The sequence below is a fragment of the Coregonus clupeaformis genome, chromosome 4 (assembly GCF_020615455.1).
Source record: "Coregonus clupeaformis isolate EN_2021a chromosome 4, ASM2061545v1, whole genome shotgun sequence".
NCBI classification, from domain to species: domain Eukaryota; kingdom Metazoa; phylum Chordata; class Actinopteri; order Salmoniformes; family Salmonidae; genus Coregonus; species Coregonus clupeaformis.
The window spans coordinates 3,252,027-3,279,898 of NC_059195.1; the positions used below are offsets into that span (position 1 = coordinate 3,252,027).

Here is a 27,872-nt window from a genome sequence, read left to right on the forward strand (position 1 = left end):
GTTGGAGCCGGTGCAGTACGATTCGATCTTAGTCCTGTATTGACGCTTTGCCTTTGTGATGGTTCATCGGAGGGCATAGCGGGATTTCTTATAAGCTTCCGGTTTAGAGTCCCGCTCCTTGAAAGCAGCAGCTCTACCCTTTAGCTCAGTGCGGATGTTGCCTGTAATCCATGGCTTCTGGTTGGGGTATGTACGTACAGTCACTGTGGGGATTACGTCATCGATGCAGTTATTCAAGGATTTTTCTTAATTTTTTACATGTTCTATATTGTAGAATAATAGTGAAGACATCAAAACTATGAAATAACACATATGGAATCATGTAGTAACCCAAAAAGTGTTAAATAAATCAAAATATATTTTATATTTGAGATTCTTCAAATATCCAACCTTTGCCTTGATGACAGCTTTGGACACTCTTGGCATTCTCTCAACCAGCTTCACCTGGAATGCTTTTCCAACAGTCTTATGCTGAGCACTTGTTGGCTGCTTTTCCTTCACTCCGTCCGACTCATCCCAAACCATCTCAATTGGGTTGAGGTCGGGGGATTGTGGAGGCCAGGTCATCTGATGCAGCACTCCATCACTCTCCTTCTTGGTAAAATAGCCCTTGAGGTGTGTTGGGTCACTGTCCTGTTGAAAAACAAATGATTGTGGGAACTCCTTCAAGACTGTTGGAAAAGCATATTTTGATTTGTTTAACACTTTTTTAGTTACTACAGATTCCATATGTGTTATTTCATAGTTTTGATGTCTTCACTATTATTCTACAATGTAAAAATAAAGAAAAACCCTTTGTGTTTTAATAAAATCAACTGTATGCATTGAGCTTGTTTGATGCTTTAAGCTTACGGTTTGATGAAACAAGACAAATGCCTCAAGAGGACGCCAGAGATCTAGATAACTAGAAGAAGAAAAAACTTAACCTGACCCAACTATTCTCCTCCCGCTCCTGCTGGCTTTCACACTTTCTGCCAGTACTCTCCTGAAGTTAACGGTAATAGGCTACAAGAGGAGTCGGCAACCTTTCTCATGTGGAATGCCAATTTATCTTACCATTTCTACCAATCTGAGTGCCAGTTATGGTTTTCATATGCACATTTTGTGAAACAGTTTAATTTAATTTATAATAACGTCTTCATATCTCAATCATTGTCATGAGGTTAATTAAAATTCAATACAAATCTAAATGAAAATGATACAAACTTAAAAAGTAACTAATATTTCCATTGCCAACTATGTAAAAATAGCCTACATAAAGCCAACACATAAAAACATTGCAGCCTGCAGGTAGAAAATATCCTCCGGACTCGGGAGAGGTGAAGGTCGAGAGCCATGCATCCTCCGAAACACGATCCTGCCAAGCTGCACTGCTTCTTGACACACTGCTTGCTTAACCCGGAAGCCAGCCACACCAATGTGTTGGAGGAAACACAGTACAACTGGGGACTGAAGTCAGCGTGCATGCGCCCTGCCCGCCACAAGGAGTCGCTAGAGAACGATAGGACAAGGACATAAATCCCGGCCAAACCCTCCCCTAACCCGGACGACGCTGGGCCAATTGTGCGCTGCCTCGTGGGTCTCCCGGTAGCGGCCGACTGTGACACAGCCTGAGATCGAACCCGGGTCTGTAGTGATGCCTCAAGCACTACGATGCAGTGCCTTAGACCGCTGCACCACTTGAGAGGCACTCTAAATAATATTTGTTTTCATTAATAATAACTGCAGCACCCTCAGCACCCCCACTTCCCGCGGCTATGCTCAGGCACCGCTCCAAAATGTTGCATGAGTGTTCAATTCGGTTGAGATCTGGTGACTGAGACGGCCATGGCATATGGTTTACATCATTTTCATGCTCATCAAACCATTCAAGCACTTGTGCCCTTTGGATGGGGGCATTGTCTTCGTAAGGGGGCATAGCCATGGTAGCCAAAATAATGGCCTGCCCTGCATTTTTATACAGTGCATTCCCAAAGTATTCAGACCACTTGACTTTTTCCACATTTTGTTACGTTACAGCCTTATTCTAAAATGGTTAATTTGTTTTTTCCCCCCTAATCAATCTACACACAATACCCCATAATGACTAAGCAAAAACCTTTGGCAATGATTACAGCCTCGAGTCTTCTTGGGTATGACGCTACAAACTTGGTACACCTGTATTTGGGGAGTTTCTCCCATTCTTCTCTGCAGATCCTCGCAAGCTCTGTCAGGTTGGATGGGGAGCGTCGCTGCACAGCTATTTTCAGGTCTCTCCAGAGATGTTCGATCGGGTTCAAGTCCGGTCACTGGCTGGGCCACTCAAGGGCATTCAGAGTCTTGTCCCGAAGCCACTCCTGCGTTGTCTTGGCTGTGTGCTTAGGGTCGTTGTCCTATTGGAAGGTGAACTTTCGCCCCCAGTCTGAGGTCCAGAGTGCTCTTCATCAAGGATCTCTCTGTACTTTGCTCCGTTCATCTTTGCCTCGATTCTGACTAGTCTCCCAGTCCCTGCCGCTGAAAAACATCCCCACAGCATGATGCTGCCACCACCATGCTTCACCGTAGGAATGGTGCCAGCTTACCTCCAGAAGTGACGCTTGGCATACAGGCCAAAGAGTTCAATCTTGGTTTCATCAGACCAGAGAATCTTGTTTCTCATGGTCTGAGAGTCCTTTAGGTGCCTTTTGGCAAACTCCAAGTGGGCTGTCATGTGCCTTTTACTGAGGAGTGGCTTCCGTCTGGCCACTCTACCATAAAGGCCTGATTGGTGGAGTGCTGCAGAGATGGTTGTCCTTCTGGAAGGTTCTCCCATCTCCACAGAGGAACTCTAGAGCTCTGTCAGAGTGACCACCAGGTTCTTGGTCACCTCCCTGACCAAGGCCCTTCTCCCCCGATTGCTCCGTTTGGCCAGGCAGCCAGCTCTAGGAAGAGTCTTGGTGGTTCGAAACTTCTTCCATTTAAGAGTGGAGGCCACTGTGTTCTTGGGGACCTTCAATGCTGCAGACATTTTTTGGTACCCTTCCCAAGATCTGTGACTCGACACAATCCTGTCTCAGAGCTCTACGGACAATTCCTTCGACCTCATGGCTTGGTTTTTTCTCTGACTTGCACTGTCAACTGTGGGACCTTATATAGACAGGTGTGTGCCTTTCCAAATCATGTCAAATCAATTCAATTTACCAAAGGTGGACTCCAATCAAGTTGTAGAAAAATCTCAAGGATGATCACTGGAAACAGGATGCACCTGAGCTCAATTTCGAGTCTCAAAGCAAAGTGTCTGAATACTTATGTAAATAAGGTATTTCTTATTTGTGTAATTTTTAGGCAAAAATGTCTAAAAACCTGTTTTCGCTTGGTCATTATGGGGTATTGTGTGGCTGTAGAATAAGGCTGTAACGTAACAAAATGTGGAAAAAGGGAAGTGGTCTGAATACTTTCCGAATGCACTGTATATCACCCTAAATATGATGGGATTTAAATTGCTTAATTAACTTAGGAACCACACCTGTGTGGAAGCACATGCTTTCAATGTGCTTTGTATCACTCATTTAGTCAAGTGTTTCCATTATTTTGGCAGTTACCTGTATTTTTTATGTAACACATTGTACCTTCCTGAATAAACTCCAGAATAAACCTCAAGAACAAGGAGATTTTACTGGTGCTCAGGAGGTCCCTAACGTTCTACATCTGTCTGGGTGTTATATGCTTAAGTTTTTAAAATATAACTAGCAAATATATAGTTTATTTTCTAGAAACCTATCATTAGCTACATTGATGAACTCAGCTGATGGTGGGAGTTAGCTGGCTACCTAGCTCTTTCCCAGCAGTTTCAGCCTAGATACTGTAGCTAGCTAGCTATCTAATGGCCTTTTAAAAATCTTTATAGATAATATAAATAAATACATTTTCCTCTCGAATTTAGAGCTGCCTACATCAATGAGATAATGAAAAACACGTTGAAATATCATTGTAGATTTGCAAGCAAACATATCTCATATCATGCAAGCACAGGTGCAATTCGAGAGAGCACAGGCAAGTATACCATGAGCAGGGAGCTCAACATTAATTTTTTTTGCGCTCAATTCCACTTTCTGGGCACCCAACATTTTTGTCTGAGCTCTTAACTCTCTCTCAGCTCCTCAACATGATCCTATGCGCCCTCTAGATTTTTTTATCTCAACTCTCTCCAACTGCGCTCAACATTATTTTTCGCGCTCTCTTGTAAGACTGAAATGACCTATATGCCTATTTTTTTGCTGCCATGGGCTAATTGAGAGGTGGGGGGGGGGGGAGCCAGTTGCCCATCCCTGTTCTAAGGGGTACAAATAACAGTGCCTTTGAGTCTGACAGGATATCAATTACAGGGTCGAAGCAGCGTACCACGTTATGGCAACAATATGTCTGAGAATAATATTTTCAATATTAAGGTATTTTGGATTCCGCATTATTTCATTGCAGAACAATAATCCAAGCTCCAGCTGGACGAATCGATTTCTGCAGCCTTTTTAAATGATAGTGGCCAATTACATTGAGAGTGCATCTCTTCCCACCCTTCCTGCATGGTTCAGCTGTGTTTAGAGCCGAAACTCGCTCGTTCCAAACCCAAACAGTGAACAGACACTGGCCGTTGTGTTGGTCGGAGCGAAGCCACAAAGACCTCTCTCCCTCCCTCTCCCTCTCTCTCTCCATCGCATTGCATTCTTCTCCTCTCTCCTCCAATCAGCGTTCTATAATTACCGAGACCCCCCCTCCCTCCCCCTCTTTCGCATCCGACACCACGTGATCATAACCAGACCGTAACCTGCTGCTGGTGGGCGCAACGCGGATTCCAGAGAGATGAGGAGGTGAGCGCAGCAGACGGACTCACTGAGCGTCTGAACACAATTACGAGGGGACCGCTTGTCAAGGAAGCCTGTGGCATTTCTGGATATTACTAGGACGTCTCCGTATCGAAACCGTGTGATATAAACATTATTTCAGCTTCTATTCCTTCCACCCACCCCTTTTTTTTCATCTTTATTTTCTCTCCTCATCGTTGAGCCTCCTTCCTCTACCTGCCTGCCCATCCTCTTTCACTAGTTTACCTGGCTAACTTTCCCCTTGACACCATCCCACACACCCTCCATTGCTCCCCCCACCCGACCTTATCACCCGAACCCCCTTCACATTGTAGCTGCGCCACCTCGAATCGGGCGGAACTCGTTGGTTACTCTACAGCACTTCATGGGGCACGCATTCTTGCACAGAAGATGTCCCTTTCATGGTCACTGAGCGCCCCGGTGAAACAGCCAACGCCTGGACCGGAGTTGTTGGTGCGTGTCTGCCTCTTTTGCCCAGCTCGCTTGTGTTGTCGGGGTACGCCGCTGAACTGAGATGGGTCTATCCGTGGCGGCGGCGGCACTACAGGAGCCCCGACGCTCGCACCAGTGGAGCCGGACAGTGGGAGATTGGGTCTGGATCACCGTCGTATCGGTTTTAGCCACTTTACCTGTAGAGCAACTTTGCGCTTTCCCGTCATCCCTCAGCGACTGTCAGACGCCTACCGGCTGGAACTGCTCTGGTAAGAACGCTAAGGAGTCGGGTGCATTTCTTTGGGCTACATTAAAATCCCGTCTGTATGTTCTGTCTGCCTGTTCCAGATGTGCGCCTTTGTAAGCAGGGCGGCTAATAGTTTTTCCCGTAACGGTAATGAAAGTCTTATTGCATATGGGAATTTGGGGTGGACAGGCTAATAAATTATCGAGGACATTGTCTGCAAATAGCATCGTTTGGGTTTTAGAGGAAAACATTATTCCAAATAGCCAAGGAGTTAGGATGGTCATTAGCCCTCGATCATTTCTGGGTTGCCTAAAGGTTCCCTTATATTATAATACGCTATGGCTTTATCATTGACAACATACAAATGAATTTATTCGCAACAAAAAAATGTTTATGCAATTCACCAAAATGGCACATTGATGCAAATGTCCATGAAAGTAAATGTTTACCTTTCTTGCATTGTTTTGCTTATTAATCAATTAATTAGCACACATTGGCTATTATTATGAGCCTGTTATTATTATAACTAGCCTATTTTATAGTTATTATTAGTCACTGTTGTTGCGGAATCATTTGCGCGGTGCAAAATTTAGAATTGCAATTATTTCTCAGCATAGGTTCGTCGTCACTTGAGGAATTCAAGTGCCACATTCTAGTTTATATTTTAGACTCCCCAAGAGTGTATGTTTGATTCATTTTAAAAACTAATGAATAACGTATTATTTCTTAACTTGTGAGCAATTGGAAATGTCTCCAATTGTCACCAAAGACAATATTTAACCCATTGCACGCACTACAATGATTTTATTTGTTCACTATAGGCTGCTATAAACCTTTTCAATTGTGTAATCTATAGATTACCAGAATACAGGTAGGGTGACATCAGCTAAATTGGGCCACTTTTTGGTAAATCGTTTGGGACAATAATACAATACCATATATGCCTTTTCCATGTGTTTTTATGATTAATAATGACTGTTTTTGATAATTTTGTGTTGAAATTATTTAATAAAATATAATTATTTAGGCCCTACAGTTCTTGAAACATCAGCTCTGCCAACATTTGTTGCATGAGCAGTTTCAGGTAAAATGGGCCACAGCTTCAGGTAAAATGGGCCAGTCAAACTCCAAAGGGAAATAGTCATTTATCATCAATTTTAATTTTAAAACACAGTTGCTTATACAGCCACATAACATTTAAACTGCATTAAACAAAAATTCATATGTGCCATTCAAAAACATTTTGGGTGCAAACCCACATATTCAAATGTGCAATTAAAAAAATCTTGTTCTGAAACCAGTAATATCCGGCCCTTCCTGCTGTCAGGGAGAAACCAGATATGTCGTTGTTGGCTGCAAAATCAAAGGCCACTTGCTGGACATCACGCTTTGTGAAGGGAAACCCCCTCTGCGCCAATGTCTTGAGGGTGGCAGCAAGCTCCCTTTCCGCCTCCTCTGGAAGGTAGGGCTTCCGCCCTGACACATGTTCACTGCCAGTCACCTTTCCGCTGATGCGTCTTTGCAGTGTGGATCGCGGCACACCCCATGCTCGTGATAAGAAGTGCACACTCACTGTAATTCCTTTCTTCACTCCCTCCCTGTATTCATCTAAGGCACCCTTCATCCTCTCCTCTTTCCACATATTGTAGTTGTTTGGCCTTCCTTTCCCTCCCTGTTTTATCTTTGTATCCTTTCCTCTCTGGTCCTTGCTCCTCCTCTCTTTTCTCTCGTTCTGTCTCCTCTCATTTCCTCTGCATTCCTTTCTCCTCACCTGTTCTCTCACTTCCTGTCTCCTCTGCTTGTCTCCTCTCTCATCCTTCCTTCTCCCTCTCACTTCCTCTCTCTTTCCTTCTCCCTCTCTCCTCTCCCTCTCGCTTCCTTCTCGTTTGCCATACTCACTGTAAATAAAATACTACCATTATTACTGTTGGGGGGTCATGGTGTGTGTGTGTGTGTGTGTGTGTGTGTGTGTGTGTGTGTATGCACGTACATACACATACAAACACAAACACACACCCTTACACAAACTCACTCACACACACTCAAACACATGTGTATGTGTGTTTGTGAGTGACACAAATGATGGCCCATTTTAGCTGAAACCATGTGGCCCATTTTACCTCAAGGGGTTAAGGTAAATTGGGCCCCCCAAAAAAAGCATCACTTTTTCAAAAAATATGTTCATATACCAAACTAACAACATTATTTCTGATTGATGCCATCAAGACAGATATTATGCATAGTTTTTTATGGGCATGTTGTTGTTTTTACAGATTTATCATCCTTATAATAGTTTAGTTAGATTTGGTATGCCAGGCTACTCACCATGCAGCTTTCTGGTGCAGTCTTGATTTGAATTATTGCACTGCCCACCATAGCAACCATGAACCAATCAAATCACCTGTTACTTGTCAAGTACAGTTATGACAACAGTTTGAAATCCTTTGCAGTCATTGGCTCTAAATTCCAGAGGGGCTGGGACCCCCAAACCTTAAATGGCCCATTTTACCTGATGGCCCATTTTACCTGATATCACCCTAGCCAATTTGTCTGTTCTTTAGCCAACTGCACGGCGAAATATAGCCTTTTCTTTTTATCTACCTGGCGCTGTTCCGTTACCTGCAGGAGTTTCATTTAGTGCTACCCGGAATATGAACCTTACCGCTTTTTTATAGGCCGGTGTAAACTTGTTTTCCCTTTTCGGTGCTAAACCGATAAAAACATGGACGCGAGGCTGTAAAGCACGTCCGCGCGACAGCCTGCCTTTGTAAATCATCTGACTGTGCCGCCGTTGATTTTCTGTCGCATTTCTAAATTTGAATCCTAAAATAGCCGCAACCCTTTTCCCCACATTTGAGTACAGTAGGCCTAAGTGCTTGAGCATTATTCTACACCCACTGATTTTGAAATGTGCAAGTATCACCGTCATTTAGTCTGTAGCTTACATAAAATGCAAAATGATTGTGATGACAATTTATTATTTGCGTTAATCCATACACTTGGACCTGTAGCCTTCAGCTCATTTCCTTTATAAGCATATGAATGTACTTGTGAAAAGCTCTCTCTACAAACCCCCAGTCCAATTACCCATCATGTTGCCTATTATCACACAAGAAATGTAGATAAGCAAATAGACACTGGATTTGTATTTTTTTTAGCAAGAATGTACAAACTATGCATTTGAGTGAAATGCATGCAGAGCACTACCTGAAAATGGTAGGCTGCAAGGTCTGAGTGCTTAAAAGCCAACATTAAATATTTGGCCAACATTGCCAGAGTAACAGGTTGGGATGGTAATCTTGGGACCAGAGGACTAAATATGCTATCCTGCATGCGTTTTATGTCCCATTTCCTCAGCCAGTGAGGAATGACTAGTGCGTCCCAAATGCACCCTGTTCTCTGTGTAGTACACTACATTTGACCAGGGCCATAGGGCTATGGTCAAAAGTAGTGCACTATATAGGGAATAGGGTGCCATTTGGGACGCATCTTGGTAGCTAAACTATTACTGGACTGTTGTAGATAATTAGGTCAAAGCTCTGTCATTTATCAACCCCGGTTTGCATCCCTCGTTTCTCTCTAATGGGCTGGACTAGACTTGACTTAAGAGACTTATTTTAGTCTTATTGCCTTTTCACATCCTGAATGTCTATCTTATTAATGGATTCACAGAACTAGTTTCACTTTGTTTTTTAGGCTCTAAACTTTGTAACTGTGATGTATCAATGGATTGTGTGTGTGTATGTGTGTGTGTGTTCATAGGTCTAACCAACATGGTCAAGTTCATTGAAGGTAATTGTGAGGGTGAACGTGAATGTGTTGTTGATGATGATGATGACGATTTGGTGTCCCCAAGTCAAACCCATATGATCCTCTTAGGGGGCTGTGTCTGAGCTTTCATCCCTCCCAACATGAAAATGTAACAAGTGACACATTGTCCATTATGAACATGAATGGTAATCCTCAATGATGCAAAACACTGAACCCCTAAATAGCAGCTGGACTCAATGGAAGCCGCCTTCCTGGTCATGGTCGATATAAACCAATGATATAATGAATAGATGTTTTCAACACCAAGTCCGTGGCTGCTTTGACATGACAGTGAAAATACTTTGATTGCAAAGCAAGAAATGCATTAGTTGTTATCATGTCCTTCTTTAATGATAATATAAATAATAATAATATATGCCATTTAGCAGACACTTTTATCCAGAAGGCTTGTTTGTCCCTGGTGTCAAGAATTCATTTGACTGTGCTTGGATACTGTACATGATCAGAGAATGAGAGCGAGAGAGAGAGTAATTTGGCTAAGATGATAGCATAGTATATGTTGTTGATATTGCATTATGGTCTTGGTGGTATCTGAAAATAACCATTGTTAGCTGGAAGGCCAACATGGTGATTGGATAGGCAGAAGGGATGGATAGATTGATGGTAAAGGAAACACATGGAAACTCATGCATGTGGCAAGAATGTTGTTTGTGGCCTTGCTATTGACAAACCTCAGAACTATAAAAGAGGAATGCATATTTCTGATACACAGCTGTCCCGGTAGCACTTTATTTGATGGTACTTGGTATATCATTAGTAAAGTATGTGCTATAGTGTACTTTCTTACACGAATTGTGTCTATTGGTGCAGGTTATTATTGTGTAATTTCCATTTTACCATGTCAATTCTGATTTTAGGATGACCTTATCTGAAATACCCGTGACACGGTCTTCAATAGAGATTGTGGACTAAAACTACTAGGAGAATATACAATATGTTGTTAATTCCATCAACCTGGGCCTTGTTTCACAGATTGTTTTTTTGTTTGTGTTCATAGCTAGATCCCAATTAAGTTGCATCTTTAGCAACTGAGCTGTTTCCATAAAGACGTAAAACACTGTTGCAATAAAACTGATCAACGAAACGTAACTTTCTGTGAATATGAAGTCACTGGTTTAATAAGAGGCAACGTTTACAGATACAGTGGGGAAAAAAAGTATTTAGTCAGCCACCAATTGTGCAAGTTCTCCCACTTAAAAAGATGAGAGAGGCCTGTAATTTTCATCATAGGTACACGTCAACTATGACAGACAAAATGACAAAAAAAAATCCAGAAAATCACATTGTAGGATTTTTAATGAATTTATTTGCAAATTATGGTGGAAAATAAGTATTTGGTCAATAACAAAAGTTTCTCAATACTTTGTTATATACCCTTTGTTGGCAATGACACAGGTCAAACGTTTTCTGTAAGACTTCACAAGGTTTTCACACACTGTTGCTGATATTTTGGCCCATTCCTCCATGCAGATCTCCTCTAGAGCAGTGATGTTTTAGGGCTGTCGCTGGGCAACACGGACTTTCAACTCCCTCCAAAGATTTTCTATGGGGTTGAGATCTGGAGACTGGCTAGGCCACTCCAGGACCTTGAAATGCTTCTTACGAAGCCACTCCTTCGTTGCCCGGGCGGTGTGTTTGGGATCATTGTCATGCTGAAAGACCCAGCCACGTTTCATCTTCAATGCCCTTGCTGATGGAAGGAGGTTTTCACTCAAAATCTCACGATACATGGCCCCATTCATTCTTTCCTTTACACGGATTAGTCGTCCTGGTCCCTTTGCAGAAAAACATCCCCAAAGCATGATGTTTCCAACCCCATGCTTCACAGTAGGTATGGTGTTCTTTGGATGCAACTCAGCATTCTTTGTCCTCCAAACACAACGAGTTGAGTTTTTACCAAAAAAGTTCTATTTTGGTTTCATCTGACATTCTCCCAATCCTCTTCTGGATCATCCAAATGCACTCTAGCAAACTTCAGATGGGCCTGGACATGTACTGGCTTAAGCAGGGGGACACGTCTGGCACTGCAGAATTTGAGTCCCTGGCGGCGTAGTGTGTTACTGATGGAAGGCTTTGTTACTTTGGTCCCAGCTCTCTGCAGGTCATTCACTAGGTCCCCCCGTGTGGTTCTGGGATTTTTGCTCAACGTTCTTGTGATCATTTTGACCCCACGGGGTGAGATCTTGCGTGGAGCCCCAGATCGAGGGAGATTATCAGTGGTCTTGTATGTCTTCCATTTCCTAATAATTGCTCCCACAGTTGATTTCTTCAAACCAAGCTGCTTACCTATTGCAGATTCAGTCTTCCCAGCCTGGTGCAGGTCTACAATTTTGTTTCTGGTGTCCTTTGAGAGCTCTTTGGTCTTGGCCATAGTGGAGTTTGGAGTGTGACTGTTTGAAGTTGTGGACAGGTGTCTTTTATACTGATAACAAGTTCAAACAGGTGCCATTAATACAGGTAACGAGTGGAGGACAGAGGAGCCTCTTAACGAAGAAGTTACAGGTCTGTGAGAGCCAGAAATCTTGCTTGTTTGTAGGTGACCAAATACTTATTTTCCACCATAATTTGCAAATAAATTCATAAAAAATCTTACAATGTGATTTTCTGGAATTTCTTTTCTCATTTTGTCTGGTCATAGTTGACGTGTACCTATGATGAAAATTACAGGTCTCTCTCATCTTTTTAAGTGGGAGAACTTGCACAATTGGTGGCTGACTAAATACTTTTTTTCCCCACTGTATTTCCACAAGCTGGTGAGACTCTTTTACGAGTTTATACAGTCAGTGTTTATATTGCACTTTATTAACAACCACCATTGTAAAAACAACAACATTGAACGCTAGAAACCAGATCAGAGAGAATTATCAGTGGCCCAAGGTCAACGGAATCTCTGCCTCTGAGGGTAGAGGTGGAAAATCCTTCAATATCATCTAATCGAAACAGGATCAAAAGTTGCTAGGCCTACAGATGTAGGATCTTAATTTGATCACCACATTGCAGGTGAACTTGGAAATGTAAAACTTGTAGTGTATTTGAGGTTTAAAAAGGCTTCTGAAGTTTGTTTCCACTTAGAAATTTCAGACTTGATTTTCCCTTACAAAAATGTCTGTTAATTATAATCCACATAATAATTCACATTTCCTGTTGCTGCAGGATTATTTATCTGCTGTAGGAAAATTGCTCAAATTAAGATCCTATATATGTAATTGTCGACTGCTTGCCTCCAGCAACCTTTCAAACAGGCCTTTTTCGATGTATAAATCACCATGGATTAACTACTGGCCATGGATTAACTACTGGCCATGACCTGAGTTCCCCCTTTCATTTACACATGAGAGATCAGAAAGAGTGCTCTTGAACACATAAGTCCCCCGCTCTTTGCAATGCTTGTTACCACTAACAAGCAATGGTTCTCTTACAGGAGAAACAGTTCAAACCTGTAGCCAGGAACTATGAAATACTTGACATAAGAATGAGGTCAAAGAAGAGTCTCTCCCTGCCTTGCTGTTGTTCCGTTCTACATTTCTAATTTATTCCTTTTTTTTTAACCAACACAAGGCTTGAAAACAGGGAATGTCCTATAGAGCTATCTGGCTCTATGTGACAGATACAGTTCCACGTATGTTAGTGACGTATTGGACTGTGGAGAAATTGCTTAGGATTTCATAAGTGCTTCGCTTGCCGTCTTAATAGTTGGCATATAAACATCACATTTTGCATATTTGATGTTTGCCAGCTTGTTTTGGTAAATTATTTAGTTCACTGTTATCTCCTCCTTTAACAGTGGGTGGGGCATAGGAATTACAAATAGTATTGGCCTCTGACATGGCATATTTTGCAGCTAAGAGCACATTAGGCCTGGAGCAATATAAAGATGTAGGATCTTAATTCGACCAGTATTGTCGGAGCAAAATAATCCTACAGCAACAGGATTTTAACGTTTAGCCCATAATGATGTTTGATGGGTGGTTAAACTATAAGCTGGCCAAAATTAGGCTACATGAAAAGTGCAATACTGTTAATATAACCGTGTGTTAGTGTGGGTTTTCAGTGAATTTATGTAAATCACGAGCTCATCTGCATTTCCTGCAGCAGTGCAGGAAAATTCTCAGCAACAACAGAGTGATCAAATTAAGATCCTACATCAATTTTTTATGTAGTGGAGGTGCTGGTGGGGCTCCAACTAGTTTTGCTCTGGTAAATAATGGCCTTATGGAAACAAAGCACACCCTCACATGATTGGTTCATAGTTCAACGACTACCTTAGCAGCTCACCTTGGGTAAATGTATGTATGCATGGGTATTTTCACATATTTCTGGTTTAATAATAGTTTAGGCATGCTAGTGAGTGGTTAAGGTAATGGTTAGGATATAAACACGTTTGCATTTGACCAACTACCACTTGTGGCTTACAAGTCCTGTGCGTGAAGCGCTCTGCCACCCCAACCTAGCAACCTACTCACCAATACCTGTAATGACAACTGCTGCATTTGCACTGAATGGCAATATGTTCAAAGACACACAAACTGACCCTCCCATAGACTTGTTAAAATGTGTATAACGTCCAGAAAATACTGCGCTCAGGAAACGTGCAGCCGAGATACAGCAGCAACAATACACCAACACATTTGTGGATACGCCATATCAAAGTCATACTAGCAACCGCGAGCTGCCCAGTGATGCAAGCCTACCAGATGAGCTAAACGCCTTCTATGCTCGCTTCGAGGCAAGCAACACTGAACCATGCATGAGAGCACCAGCGGTTCCGGACGACTGTGTGATCATGTGATGGGTGATATGAAGGAGTCAGGTGCAGGAGGGCAAATCACAGAATAAAAGGTGCGGAAAACAGGCGCACTGGAAAAACAACGAAGCACACGGGTGAAAATAACCCGGCGATACAAAATAACAGAGAGCTCCACCGAGCTAATCGAACCTCCACAATAAACAATCACACACAAAGAAAAGGGGGCAGAGGAAACACTTATACAGGTACTGATGAGGGATATGAACCAGGTGTGTGTAATAAACAAGACAAAACAAATGGAATGATGAGATGAAGAGCGGCAGTGGCTAGAAGGCCGGTGACGACAAACGCCGAAGCCTTCCCGAACAAGGAGAGGAGGCAGCCTCGGAGGAAGTCGTGACAGTACCCCCCCTTGACACGCAGCTCCAGCAGCACGCCGACACCGGCCTCGGGGACGACCAGGAGGACGTGGAGCAGGGCGAGCCAGATGGCGACGGTGGAAATCCCACAACAGGGAGGGATCGAGGATATCCCTCACCGGGACCCAGCACCACTCCTCCGGACAGTACCCCTTCCACTCCATGAGGTACTGAAGGCCCCCCACCCGACGCCTCGAATCCAGGGTGGAACAGACGGAGTAAGCCGGGGCCCCCTCGATGTCCAGACGGGGCGGAGGGACCTCCCGCACCTCAGACTCCTGGAGCGGACCAACCACCACCGGCCTGAGGAGAGACACATGGAACGAGGTGTTAATGCGGTAATCTGGAGGGAGTAGTAACCTATAAGTAACCTCATTTATTCTCCTCAGGACTTTGAACGGCCCCACAAACCGCGGGCTCAGCTGCCCGGCAGGGTAGGCAGAGTGGGCAGATTCCGGGTCAAGAGCCAGACCCGATCACCCGGTACAAAGACCGGGGCCTCACTGCAGTGGCGGTCAGCGTTGGCCTTTTGGCGATGCACGGCGCGTTGGAGGTGGACGTGAGCAGCGTTCCACGTTTCCTCCACATGCCGAAACCAGTCATCCACAACAGGAACCTCGATCTGGCTCTGATGCCAAGGTGCCACAGTGCCAGATCCGGCTGATAATTTAAAACACATTGAAAGGACGTTAGGTTAGTGGAAGAGTGGCGGAGAGAGTTCTGGGCATATTCGGCCCATGGCAATAACACCGACCACTCCCCCGGCCAGTCCTGGCAGTAGGACTGCAGGGACCTACCCACATCCTGATTCACCCGTTCCACCTGCCCATTAGACTCTGGGTGAAAACCAGAGGTCAGGCTGACCGAGACCCCCAGACAGTCCATGAACGCCTTCCAGACCTTGGATGTGAACTGGGGACCCCGGTCAGACACTATGGCCTCTGGTACCCCGTTGTGCTGGAAGACGTGTGTAAACAGGGCCTCCGCAGTCTGCAGGGACGTGGGGAGACCGGGCAGAGGAAGGACGTGGCAGGCTTTGGAAAAGCGGTCCACAACGACAAGGATGGTGGTGTTACCTTGAGAGAGGGGAAGATCAGTAAGGAAGTCATTACACAAGTGAGACCATGGCCGTTGTGGAACTGGGAAGAGCTGTAACTTACACGCTGGGAGGTGCCTAGGTGCCTTACTCTGGGCGCACACCGAGCAGGAGGAGACATACACCCTCACGTCCTTAGCCAAGGTAGGCCACCAGTACTTTCCGGTCAGACAGCGCACTGTACGACCGATACCTGGGTGACCAGAGGAGGGGGACCAATAGATCAGACGGTCACGGACAACAGAAGGCACATACTGCAGCCCAGCTGGACACTAAGGTGGAGATGGCTCTGTGTGTAACGTCCGCTCTATGTCTGTGTCCATTGCCCATACTACCGGTGCCACAATGCAGGAGGCCGGGAGTATGGGGGTGTTGTCTATGGGCCTCTCCTCTGTGTCGTACAGCCGTGACAGTGCGTCTGCCTTCACGGTCTTCGTACCCGGGATGTAAGATAGTGTAAAATCAAACCGGGTGAAGAATAGGGCCCACCTGGCCTGGCAAGCGTTCAGCCTCCTCGCTGCCCGGATGTACTCCAGATTATGGTGGTCCGTCCAGATGAGGAAAGGGTGTTTTGCCCCCTTGAGCCAGTGCCTCCACACGGTCAAGGCTCGGACAACAGCCAACAGCTCCCGATCACCAACGTCGTAGTTCTGCTCCGCCGGGCTGAGCTTCTTGGAGAAGAAGGCACAGGGGCGGAGCTTGGGTGGCGTGCTCGAGCGTTGAGATAGGACAGCACCTATCCCTACCTCGGATGCATCCACCTCCACTACGAATGGTAGTGATGGATCGGGATGGGCCAGTACCGGGGCTGAGGTGAACAGAACCCTCAGGTTACTGAAGGCCCTGTCAGCCTCATCAGACCAGCGGAGCAGGGACGGCCCACCCTTCAACAGAGATGTGATGGGAGCTGCGACCTTGCCAAAGCCCCGGATAAACCTCCAATAGTAGTTGGCAAAGCCAATAAAGCGCTGCACCTCCTTAACCGTGGTTGGAGTCGGCCAATTACGCATGGCTGAAATGCGATCTCCCTGCATCTCCACACCTGAGGTGGTAATGTGGTATCTGAGGAAGGAGACGGACTGTTGGAAAAACAGACACTTTTCTGCCTTGGCATAAAGGTCATGTTCCAACAGTTGGTCCAGCACTTTGCGAACCAGGGACACATGCTCGGCACGTGTAGCGGAATTCACCAGAATGTCATCGATGTAGACCACTACACCGCGACCAAGCATGTCCCGAAACACCTCGTTCCCAAAGGACTGGAAGACGGATGGAGCATTCATCAAACCGTAAGGCATCACCAGGTATTCGTAATGCCCCGTGTTTGTGCTGAATGCTGTCTTCCAGTCGTCCCCATCTCGGACACGCACCAGGTTGTACGCACTCTGGAGAGCTAATTTTGTGAAGAAGCGCGCCCCATGCATTGACTCGATCACAGGTGGAATGAGGGGTAGAGGATAACTATAACATATTGTCCCATTGTTCAGTGCTCGGTAATCAATGCAAGGGCGCAGACCTCCGTCTTTCTTCTTCACAAAAAATAAACTTAAGGAGACGGGCGAAGTGGAGGGACATATGAACCCCTGGCGCAGGGACTTGGAGACGTATGTCTCCATAGCCTCAGTTTCAGCCTGTGACAGGGGATACACATGACTCCTGGGAGGCACAGCGTCTACCCGGAGGTTTATCGCGCAATCCCCCGCCCGATGAGGTGGTAATTTGGTCGCCTGCGTTTTGGAAGATGCGTGCGCCAAATCGAGGTATTTGGGGGGAATGCGCACGGTGGAGGTAGTGTCTGGACCGTGGTTGCACCAACGGAAACACCTAGACACCTACCCTGACACTCTCGCGATCACCCCTTGAGAATCCTCTGCGGCCATGATAAGGTGGAGTTGTGGAGTGCTAACCAGGGAAGACCTAACACAACAGGGAAATCAGGAGACTCAATAATAAATAAAAAAGTGACTTGCTCTCGATGAGTCTTGTGCGTAACCATAGTGACTGGTGCTGTAACTTCCCTAACGAACCCGGACCCTAATGGTCGACTGTCAAGTGCTCTGATGGGGAGTGTAATGGATAGGGGAACCAATGTAATGCCTAGACTATGTGCAAATGACCTCTCCATAAAGTTCCCAGCTGCGCCTGAATCGACCAGCGCCTTACACTGGGGAACTACTATGTAATCAGGAAGTAGATGTGTAGGGTACAGTGCGCAGCAGAGGGCTCTGAACGAGTTTGGGTATTCAATACCTGGGGTGACGCGAGAGTGCCCTGCCTGCCGCCTCCAGACCCAAAGGTTGCCGAAGACAGCGTGCAGGAGAATGTCCTCTCACGCCACGTGAGTGACACTGGTGCTGTCGTCCTCCGCTCTCCCGGATCGCTGCTCCACCCAGTTCCATCATCTCCTGATCCGGGTTGGGGGGAAGTGGAACGGGCAGGCCCCTTCCAGGACGTCCTCTAGCAGCCAGCAGGTTGTCCAACCGGATGGCCATGTCCACCAGTTCATTGAAGGACAACATGGTGTCCCGGCAGGCTAGCTCCCTTCGGACGTCCTCTCGTAGATGGCACCGGAAGTGGTCGATGAGGGCCCGCTCGTTCCACCCGGAACCAGCCGCTAGTGTCTGAAACTCCTGTCCGAAACTCCAGCCGAAACTCCCCTGCCTCAGGTGGACTATCAGCTCGCCTGCCTCTCTACCTTCAGGCAGGTGGTCGAAAAGTTTGCGGAAGTGGCGAGCGAACTCCCCGTAGTTGTCCAACGCGGCTCCTCCTTCACTCCAAACCGCGTTGGCCCACTCCAGAGCTTTCCCAGAGAGACGGGAGACGAGGGCGGACACCTTCTCCTGCTCCGATGGAGCCGGGCTGACGGTTGTGAAGTAGAGGTCCAGCTGCAGGAGGAATCCCTGGCAGCGGGCAGCTGTCCCGTCATACTCCCTAGGTCGGGATAGTTGAATCCCTCTGGGTGCTGGAGTGTGGGTGGCTGGATCCGGTCGCTCAGCTGGTCTCGAAGGATCGGGTCCTCTCCTCTTCAGGCGTTGGACGACCTGGAGAACCCGATCCATCACTTCTCCCAAGCTGGCTAGCATATCAGAATGCTCCCGGACCCGTGCCAATACTCCTGGCATGTTCGCTTCTCCTGCTGTCTCCATGTCGGGTGTGTGATTCTGTGATGGGTGATTTGAAGGAGTTAGGCGCAGGAGGGCAAATCACAGAATAAAAGGTTTATTCCGAACACAGTAGTACGCAGCAATGCATCAAACACTTCAGTGAGGAAAACAGGTGCACAGGAAAAACAACGAAGCACACGAGTGAAAGTAACCCGGTGATACAAGATAACAAAGAGCTCCACCGAGCTAATCGAACCTCCACAATAAACAATCACACACAAAGACAAGGGGGCAGAGGGAACACTTATACAGGTACTGATTAGTGGATATGAACCAGGTGTGTGTAATAAACAAGACAAAACAAAAGGAATGATGAGATGAGGAGCGGCAGTGGCTAGAAGGCCAGTGACGACGAATACAGAAGCCTGCCCGAACAAGGAGAGGAGGCAGCCTCGGAAGAAGTCGTGACAGATCACACTTTCTGTAGCCGATGTGAGTAAGACCTTTAAACAGGTTAACATTCACAAGGCCAGACGGATTACAAGGACACGTACTCAGAGCATGCGCTGACCAGCTAGCAAGTGTCTTCACTGACATTTTCAACCTCTCCCTGAACCAGTCTGTAATACCCACATGTTTCAAGCAGACCACGATAGTCCCTGTGCCCAAGAACGCCAAGGTAACCTGTCTAAATGATTATCGCCCCGTAGCACTCACATCTGTAGCCATGAAATGCTTTGAAAGGCTGGTCATGGCTCACATCAACACCATCATCCCAGACACCCTGGACCCACCCAAATTTGCATACCGCCCCAACAAATCCACAGATGACACAATTTCTATTGCGCTCCACACTACCCTTTCCCACCTCAACAAAAGGAACACCTACGTGAGAATGCTGTTCATTGACTACAGCTCATACTGCCCTCCAAGCTCATCCCTAAACTAAGGACCCTGGGATTAAACACCTCCCTCTGCAATTGGATAATGGAATTTCTGACGGGCCGCCACCAGGTGGTGAGGGTAGGCAATAACACATCCGCCACTCTGACCCTCAACACAGGGGTGCGTGCTTAGCCCCCTCCTGTACTGCCTGTTCACCCACGGCTGCATGGCCCACACGACTCCAACATCATCATTACGTTTGCTGACGACACGACGGTGGTGAGACAGCCTACAGGGAGTATATCAGAGACCTGGTAGTGTGGTGCCAGGACAACAACCTCTTCCTCAACGTCAGCAAGATAAAGGAGCTGATCGTGGACTACAGGAAACGGAGGGCTGAGCTCTCCCCCATTCACTTCGACGGCTGTAGTGGAGATGGTCGGGAGCTTCAAGTTCCTCTGTGTCCACATCACTAAGGACCTATCATGGTCCAAACACACCAACACTGTCGTGAAGAGGGCATAACAACGCCTCTTCCCCCTCAGGAGGCTGAAAAGATTTGGCATGGGCCCTCAGATCTTCAAAGAGTTATGCAACTGCACCATTGAGAGCATCTTGACTGGCTGCATCACCGCTTGGTATGGCAACTGCTCGGCCTCTGGACCGCAAGGTGCTACAGAGGGTAGTGCATATGGCCCAATACCTCACTGGAGCCGAGCTCCCTGTCACCCAGGACCTCTATACCAGGCGGTGTCAGAGGAAGGCCCTAAAAATTGTCAAAGTCTCCAGCCACCCAAGTCACAGGGTGTTCTCTCTGCTACCACACAGCAAGCGGTACCGGAGCGCTAAGTCTGGGACCAAAAGTTTCCTGAACAGCTTTTACCCCAAATCCATAAGACTGCTGAACAGTTAATTAAACAAACTTTCTGCTTTTCACCCCCTACCTACATGTACAGTGGGGAAAAAAAGTATTTAGTCAGCCACCAATTGTGCAAGTTCTCCCACTTAAAAAGATGAGAGAGGCCTGTAATTTTCATCATAGGTACACATCAACTATGACAGACAAATTGAGCATTTGTTTTCTCCAGAAAATCACATTGTAGGATTTTTTATGAATTTATTTGCAAATTATGGTGGAAAATAAGTATTTGGTCACCTACAAACAAGCAAGATTTCTGGCTCTCACAGACCTGTAACTTCTTCTTTAAAAGGCTCCTCTGTCCTCCACTCGTTACCTGTATTAATGGCACCTGTTTGAACTTGTTATCAGTATAAAAGACACCTGTCCACAACCTCAAACAGTCACACGCCAAACTCCACTATGGCCAAGACCAAAGAGCTGTCAAAGGACACCAGAAACAAAATTGTAGACCTGCACCAGGCTGGGAAGACTGAATCTGCAATAGGTAAGCAGCTTGTTTTGAAGAAATCAACTGTGGGAGCAATTATTAGGAAATGGAAGACATACAAGACCACTGATAATCTCCCTCGATCTGGGGCTCCACGCAAGATCTCACCCCGTGGGGTCAAAATGATCACAAGAACGGTGAGCAAAAATCCCAGAACCACACGGGGGGACCTAGTGAATGACCTGCAGAGAGCTGGGACCAAAGTAACAAAGCCTACCATCGGTAACACACTACGCCGCCAGGGACTCAAATCCTGCAGTGCCAGACGTGTCCCCCTGCTTAAGGCAGTACATGTCCAGGCCCGTCTGAAGTTTGCTAGAGTGCATTTGGATGATCCAGAAGAGGATTGGGAGAATGTCATATGGTCAGATGAAACCAAAATATAACTTTTTGATAAAAACTCAACTTGTCGTGTTTGGAGGACAAAGAATGCTGAGTTGCATCCAAAGAAGACCATACCTACTGTGAAGCATGGGGGTGGAAACATCATGCTTTGGGGCTGTTTTCTGCAAAGTGACCAGGACGACTGATCCGTGTAAAGGAAAGAATGAATGGGGCCATGTATCGTGAGATTTTGAGTGAAAACCTCCTTCCATCAGCAAGGGCATTGAATATGAAACGTGGCTGGGTCTTTCAGCATGACAATGATCCCAAACACACCGCCCGGGCAATGAAGGAGTGGCTTCGTAAGAAGCATTTCAAGGTCCTGGAGTGGCCTAGCCAGTCTCCAGATCTCAACCCCATAGAAAATCTTTGGAGGGAGTTGAAAGTCCGTGTTGCCCAGCGACAGCCCCAAAACATCACTGCTCTAGAGGAGATCTGCATGGAGGAATGGGCCAAAATACCAGCAACAGTGTGTGAAAACCTTGTGAAGACTTACAGAAAACGTTTGACCTGTGTCATTGCCAACAAAGGATATATAACAAAGTATTGAGAAACTTTTGTTATTGACCAAATACTTATTTTCCAGCATAATTTGCAAATAAATTCATTAAAAATCCTACAATGTGATTTTCTGGATTTCTTTTCCTCATTTTGTCTGTAATAGTTGACGTGTACCTATGATGAAAATGACAGGCCTCTCTCATCTTTTTAAGTGGGAGAACATGCACAATTGGTGGCTGACTAAATACTTTTTTCCCCCACTGTACATAGTACTTCAGTCAATCACCTAATCAAATCTACATGTACATTTTAACTCAATCAATCACCCCAACTACCTCGTACCCCAGTACACTGACTCGTTACCGGTTGCTCCTTGTATGTAGCCTGTATGTAGCCTTGTTATTGTTATTTTGTGTTATTTTATTGTGTTACTATTTTCTTGTCTTGTTAATTTGCGATTTTCCAGCTTTTAAGCATAAGAAGCAATCCAAGAATGTCTGAAAAGGAAACACAGCAAGTTCTGAGATTCATTGTCTTTTTAAAAAAACTACATGTTTCTCACCCACTCTTTTTTCTTTCTGTTCTTTCAGAGAAAGAATGAATGGATTGCAATACTTTCAGCCTAGAACTGTGAGAACACAAGACGCTTTCGGCTTCACTACTGAATGTTCTAGATGTTGGCAGTCTGTGGCTCTGACTGTGTCTTTGAGTCTATGGCTTTGGGGCTGACTGTGCAGTAATTTCTGTGATTATGTAACCGCTATGACTGTGACTATTGCTTTTTGTGTCTGACGGTCAGCAAAGCACAGCTATTGAGTCTGTATTCCTATCTGGTATCTATTTGACTCTTTGTCCCACATTCATTCACACATAAATGCAGACTGAACTGCGGGTGCACTCACTTGCATTAAAACCACCACACCCCAAAAGCTCTAGAAACTAGTTGTCATAGAATCTGTCCCCTCACCTTTACAAACATGTCATTAGATATTGACACATAACTACACCTGCCCTTAAATTTGAAATCTGTTGCGGTGAAACTGCCACATCCGTTTGCGATATTACAACAACAAAAAAGTTTCTTCAAACAACGATCAATGTTTTTTTCCCCTCAAACATCATTGCACGCGCGATAAAACAGCAGAGTATGTACTGCGATTTTATTTATTTATTACATTGTTGGACGCTCATCTCCTTCTTTTCAAATACAAACAAAAACAATAACAAATGATCTGGGGCGGATCTCAACTTTAAAATACAGCAAAACATTCTGACTAAACCCACAGTGGGGTTTACATTAATCTGAGATAGATTGTTACTGTCTTTGTGTCTTTTCATATGAAATGTACTATTTCAACAATTTACAGTCAACAATAGAAGTGTAGTAATTGCTCCCTAAGTGTATTTCAAATATTTGTCTTTCTAGTGTCATGTTTATCTTTCAAAATGTTGTGCTGTAAACAGTTTGGTTTTTCAAGGGATTATTTTCTGCAATTAACTTGTCTGTTTAATATGCCTATACTATATATAAACATGTACAGTACTCCTACCCTCAGTTATATATTATTTAATATGTTGATGTTAATGTGATGCCATTTCTAAAGGCAGTTTATTGCATTCCCAGAGCTATTTTTGACAAGTAGGATAAATTACTTCTCTAAACTCCTGGGGCACTGCTCATGTGTCACATTTGACACCTGCTTAGTAAATCCTTATGCAACTTGCATGCCATGTATTCTAACATATTACCGAAGGAAACACAACTTCAAGTGATTTAGGCTAATTGTTTTCTGTCAACGGTAGAAGAGAAATAGCTCCATCTTTGAGCGTGGGTCAAGTTTATGTTTCAAAGGCGTGTTTTTGAGGTGATTGTGGATTAGTTAGCAGATTTCGAGATATATGCTATTTTAGGGCAATTTTGTTGGAATTAGCTGGTGCTATTTTTCCCATTACTTCTGGGGTTATTCTGAGGTTATTCTGGATAGCCTACGGGTGATTCCTAACGAAACTAGAACAAAAAAAGACCATGAACATTTAATCAATAGAAGGTTCCTTTGGAGAAAGGATTGTTGACATACAGTGTCTTGCAAAAGTATTCATCCCCCTTGGCATTTTTCCTATTTTGTTGCATTACAACCTGTAATTTAAATGGATTTTTATTTGGATTTCATGTAATGGACATACACAAAATAGTCAAAATTGGTGAAGTGAAATGAAAACTTGTTAAAAAAAAATCTAAATCATAAATAACGGAAAAGTGGTGCGTGCATATGTATTCACCCCCTTTGCTATGAAGCCCCTAAATAAGATCTGGTGCAACCAATTAACTTCAGAAGTCACATAATTAGTTAAATAAAGTCCACCTGTGTGCAAACTAAGTATCACATGATCTGTCACATGATCTCAGTATATATACACCTGTTCTGAAAGGCCCCAGAGTCTGCAACATCAATAAGCAAGGGGCACCACCAAGCAAGTGGCACCATGAAGACCAAAGTTGTGGAGAAGTACAGATCAGGGTTGGGTTATAAAAAAATATCAGAAACTTTGATCATCCCACGGAGCACCATTAAATCCATTATTAAAAAATGGAAAGAATATGGCACCGCAACAAACCTGCCAAGAGAGGGCCGCCCACCAAAACTCACAGATCAGGCAAGGAGGGCATTAATCAGAGAGGCAACAAACAGACCAAAGATAACCTTGAAGGAGCTGCAAAGCTCCACAGTGGAGATTGGAGTATCTGTCCATAGGACCACTTTAAGCCATACACTCCACAGAGCTGGGCTTTACGGGAGAGTGGCCAGAAAAAAGCCATTGCTTACAGGAAAAAATAAGTAAGCCTTTGGTGTCCGCCAAAAGGCATGTGGGAGACTCCCAAATATATGGAAGAAGGTACTCTGGTCAGATGAGACTAATATTGAGCTTTTTGGCCATCAAGGAAAACAATATGTCTGGCGCAAACCTAACACCTCTCATCACCCCGAGAACACCATCCCCACAATGAAGCATGGTGGTGGCAGCATCATACTGTGGGGATGTTTTTCATCGGCAGGGACTGGGAAACTGGTCAGAATTGAAGGAATGATGGATAGAGCTAAATACAGGGAAATTCTTGAGGGAAACCCGTTTCAGTCTTCCAGAGATTTGAGACTGTGACGGAGGTTCACCTTCCAGCAGGACAATTACCCTAAGCATACTGTTATAGCAACACTTGAGTGGTTTAAGGGGAAACATTTAAATGTCTTGGAATGGCCTAGTCAAAGCCCAGACCTCAATCCAATTGAGAATCTGTAGTGTGACTTAAAGATTGCTGTACACCAGTGGAACCCATCCAACTTGAAGGAGCTGGAGCAGTTTTGCCTTGAAGAATGGGCAAAAATCCCAGTGACTAGATGTGCCAAGCTTATAGAGACATACCCCAAGAGACTTGCAACTGTAATGGCTGCAAAAGGTGGCTCTACAAAGTATTGACTTTGAGGGGGTGAATAGTTATGCCCGCTCAATTTTTTCTGTTTTTTTTGTCTTATTTCTTGTTTTGTTTCACAAAAAAAAATATTTTGCATCTTCAAAGTGGTAGGCATGTTGTGTAAATCAAATGATACAACCCCCCCCCCCCAAAAAAAAAAAATCAATTTCAATTCCAGGTTGTAAGGCAGCAAAATAGCAAAAATGCCAAGGGGGATTTCACAAGCCACTGTATATTTGACATTTTATCTTAAAGCATAATTGAGAAATAATTAGTTGAAGTTGGAACATTTATGACATTTTGGCCTTACCCAGACCTTTAAGACTCATAATGTTTCATCTGTAGGTGCTACAAAGCAACATTTGGTGTCATATGACATACAGTGAGGGAAAAAAGTATTTGATCCCCTGCTGATTTTGTACGTTTGCCCAATGACAAACAAATGATCAGTCTATAATTTTAATGGTAGGTTTATTTGAACAGTGAGAGACAGAATAACAACAACAAAAATCCAGAAAAACGCTTGTCAAAAATGTTATAAATTGATTTGCATTTTAATGAGGGAAATACGTATTTGACTCCCTCTCAATCAGAAAGATTTCTGGCTCCCAGGTGGCTTTTATACAGGTAACGAGCTGAGATTAGGAGCACTCTCTTAAAGGGAGTGCTCCTAATCTCAGTTTGTTACCTGTATAAAAGACACCTGTCCACAGAAGCAATCAATCAATCAGATTCCAAACTCTCCACCATGGCCAAGACCAAAGAGCTCTCCAAGGATGTCAGGGACAAGATTGTAGACCTACACAAGGCTGGAATGGGCTACAAGACCATCACCAAGCAGCTTGGTGAGAAGGTTACAACAGTTGGTGCGATTATTCACAAATGGAAGAAACACTAAAGAACTGTCAATCTCCCTCGGACTGGGGCTCCATGCAAGATCTCACCTCGTGGAGTTGCAATGATCATGAGAATGGTGAGGAATCAGTCCAGAACTACACGGGAGGATCTTGTCAATGATCTCAAGGCAGCTGGGACCATAGTCACCAAGAAAACAATTGGTAACACACTATGCCGTGAAGGACTGAAATCCTGCAGCGCCCGCAAGGATTCAGAGGAGAACTGGGTGAAAGTGTTCTGGTCAGATGAGACCAAAATGGAGCTCTTTGGCATCAACTAAAACTCGCCGTGTTTGGAGGAGGAGGAATGCTGCCTATGACCCCAAGAACACCATCCCCACCGTCAAACATGGAGGTGGAAACATTATGCTTTGGGGGTGTTTTTCTGCTAAGGGGACAGGACAACTTCACCGCATCAAAGGGACGATGGATGGGGCCATGTACCGTCAAATCTTGGGTGAGAACCTCCTTCCCTCAGCCAGGGCATTGAAAATGAGTCGTGGATGGGTATTCCAGCATGACAATGACCCAAACACACGGCCAAGGCAACAAAGGAGTGGCTCAAGAAGAAGCACATTAAGGTCCTGGAGTGGCCTAGTCAGTCTCCAGACCTTAATCCCATAGAAAATCTGTGGAGGGAGCTGAAGGTTCGAGTTGCCAAACGTCAGCCTCGAAACCTTGACCCAATGACTTGGAGAAGATCTGCAAAGAGGAGTGGGACAAAATCCCTCCTGAGTTGTGTGCAAACCTGGTGGCCAACTACAAGAAACATCTGACCTCTGTGATTGCCAACAAGGGTTTTGCCACCAAGTACTAAGTCATGTTTTGCAGAGGAGTCAAATACTTATTTCCCTTATTAAAATGCAAATTAATTTATAACATTTTTGACATGCGTCTTTCTGGATTTTTGTTGTTGTTATTCTGTCTCTCACTGTTCAAATAAACCTACCATTAAAATTATAGACTGATCATTGGGCAAACGTACAAAATCAGCAGGGGATTAAATACTTTTTTTCCCTCACTGTATGAGTAGTATTTTAATTTCAATAATAATTTTCTTACATTAATTTATGAAAATGAGTGATTTGGCAAATTGTTTTATATATTGTTAAACATAATATACTCTATAGGAATATCAAAGTTTCAGACTGGGATCCATGCTAGTTTTAAAGATATGGCCCATTTTATACAATGTAACCAATCACAGGCCTCCTTTTACTTGTATCATTGCACATCCTGCAAACCACCAGCAGAGGGTGACCATTTTGAATCCATTTTCACATTCACTCTGTTGTAAATGCTTACAAATTGGATCATAACTCTAAAAGTAAAAGAGATCCAACTCTGGAACTTTATTATGCCAATAGAGTATATTATGTTCAACAATATACACTACCAGTCAAACGTTTGGACACACCTACTCATTCAAGGGTTTTTCTTTATTTTTACTATTTTTACATTGGAGAATAATAGTGAAGACATCAAAACTATGACATAACATATATGGAATCATGTAGTAACCAAAAAAGTGTTAAACAAATCAAAATATATTTTATATTTGAGATTCTTCAAATAGCCACCCTTTGCCTTGATGACAGCTTTTAACACTCTTGG

At 44.6% G+C, this 27,872-nt stretch overlaps 1 protein-coding gene across 1 annotated transcript in view; it reads left to right on the plus strand.

Moving 5' to 3' along the window:
- The first annotated feature begins 4,792 nt into the window (after positions 1 to 4,792).
- LOC121550935 (tomoregulin-2) overlaps positions 4,793 to 27,872 on the plus strand; it is a 151,389-nt gene continuing 128,309 nt past the window's right edge. Inside the window, exon 1 of the mRNA XM_041863392.2 lies at positions 4,793 to 5,539. Within this exon, the coding sequence (XP_041719326.1) occupies positions 5,353 to 5,539 (187 nt within the window). The 5' untranslated portion in view covers positions 4,793 to 5,352. The remainder of the gene's footprint in view (positions 5,540 to 27,872) is intronic.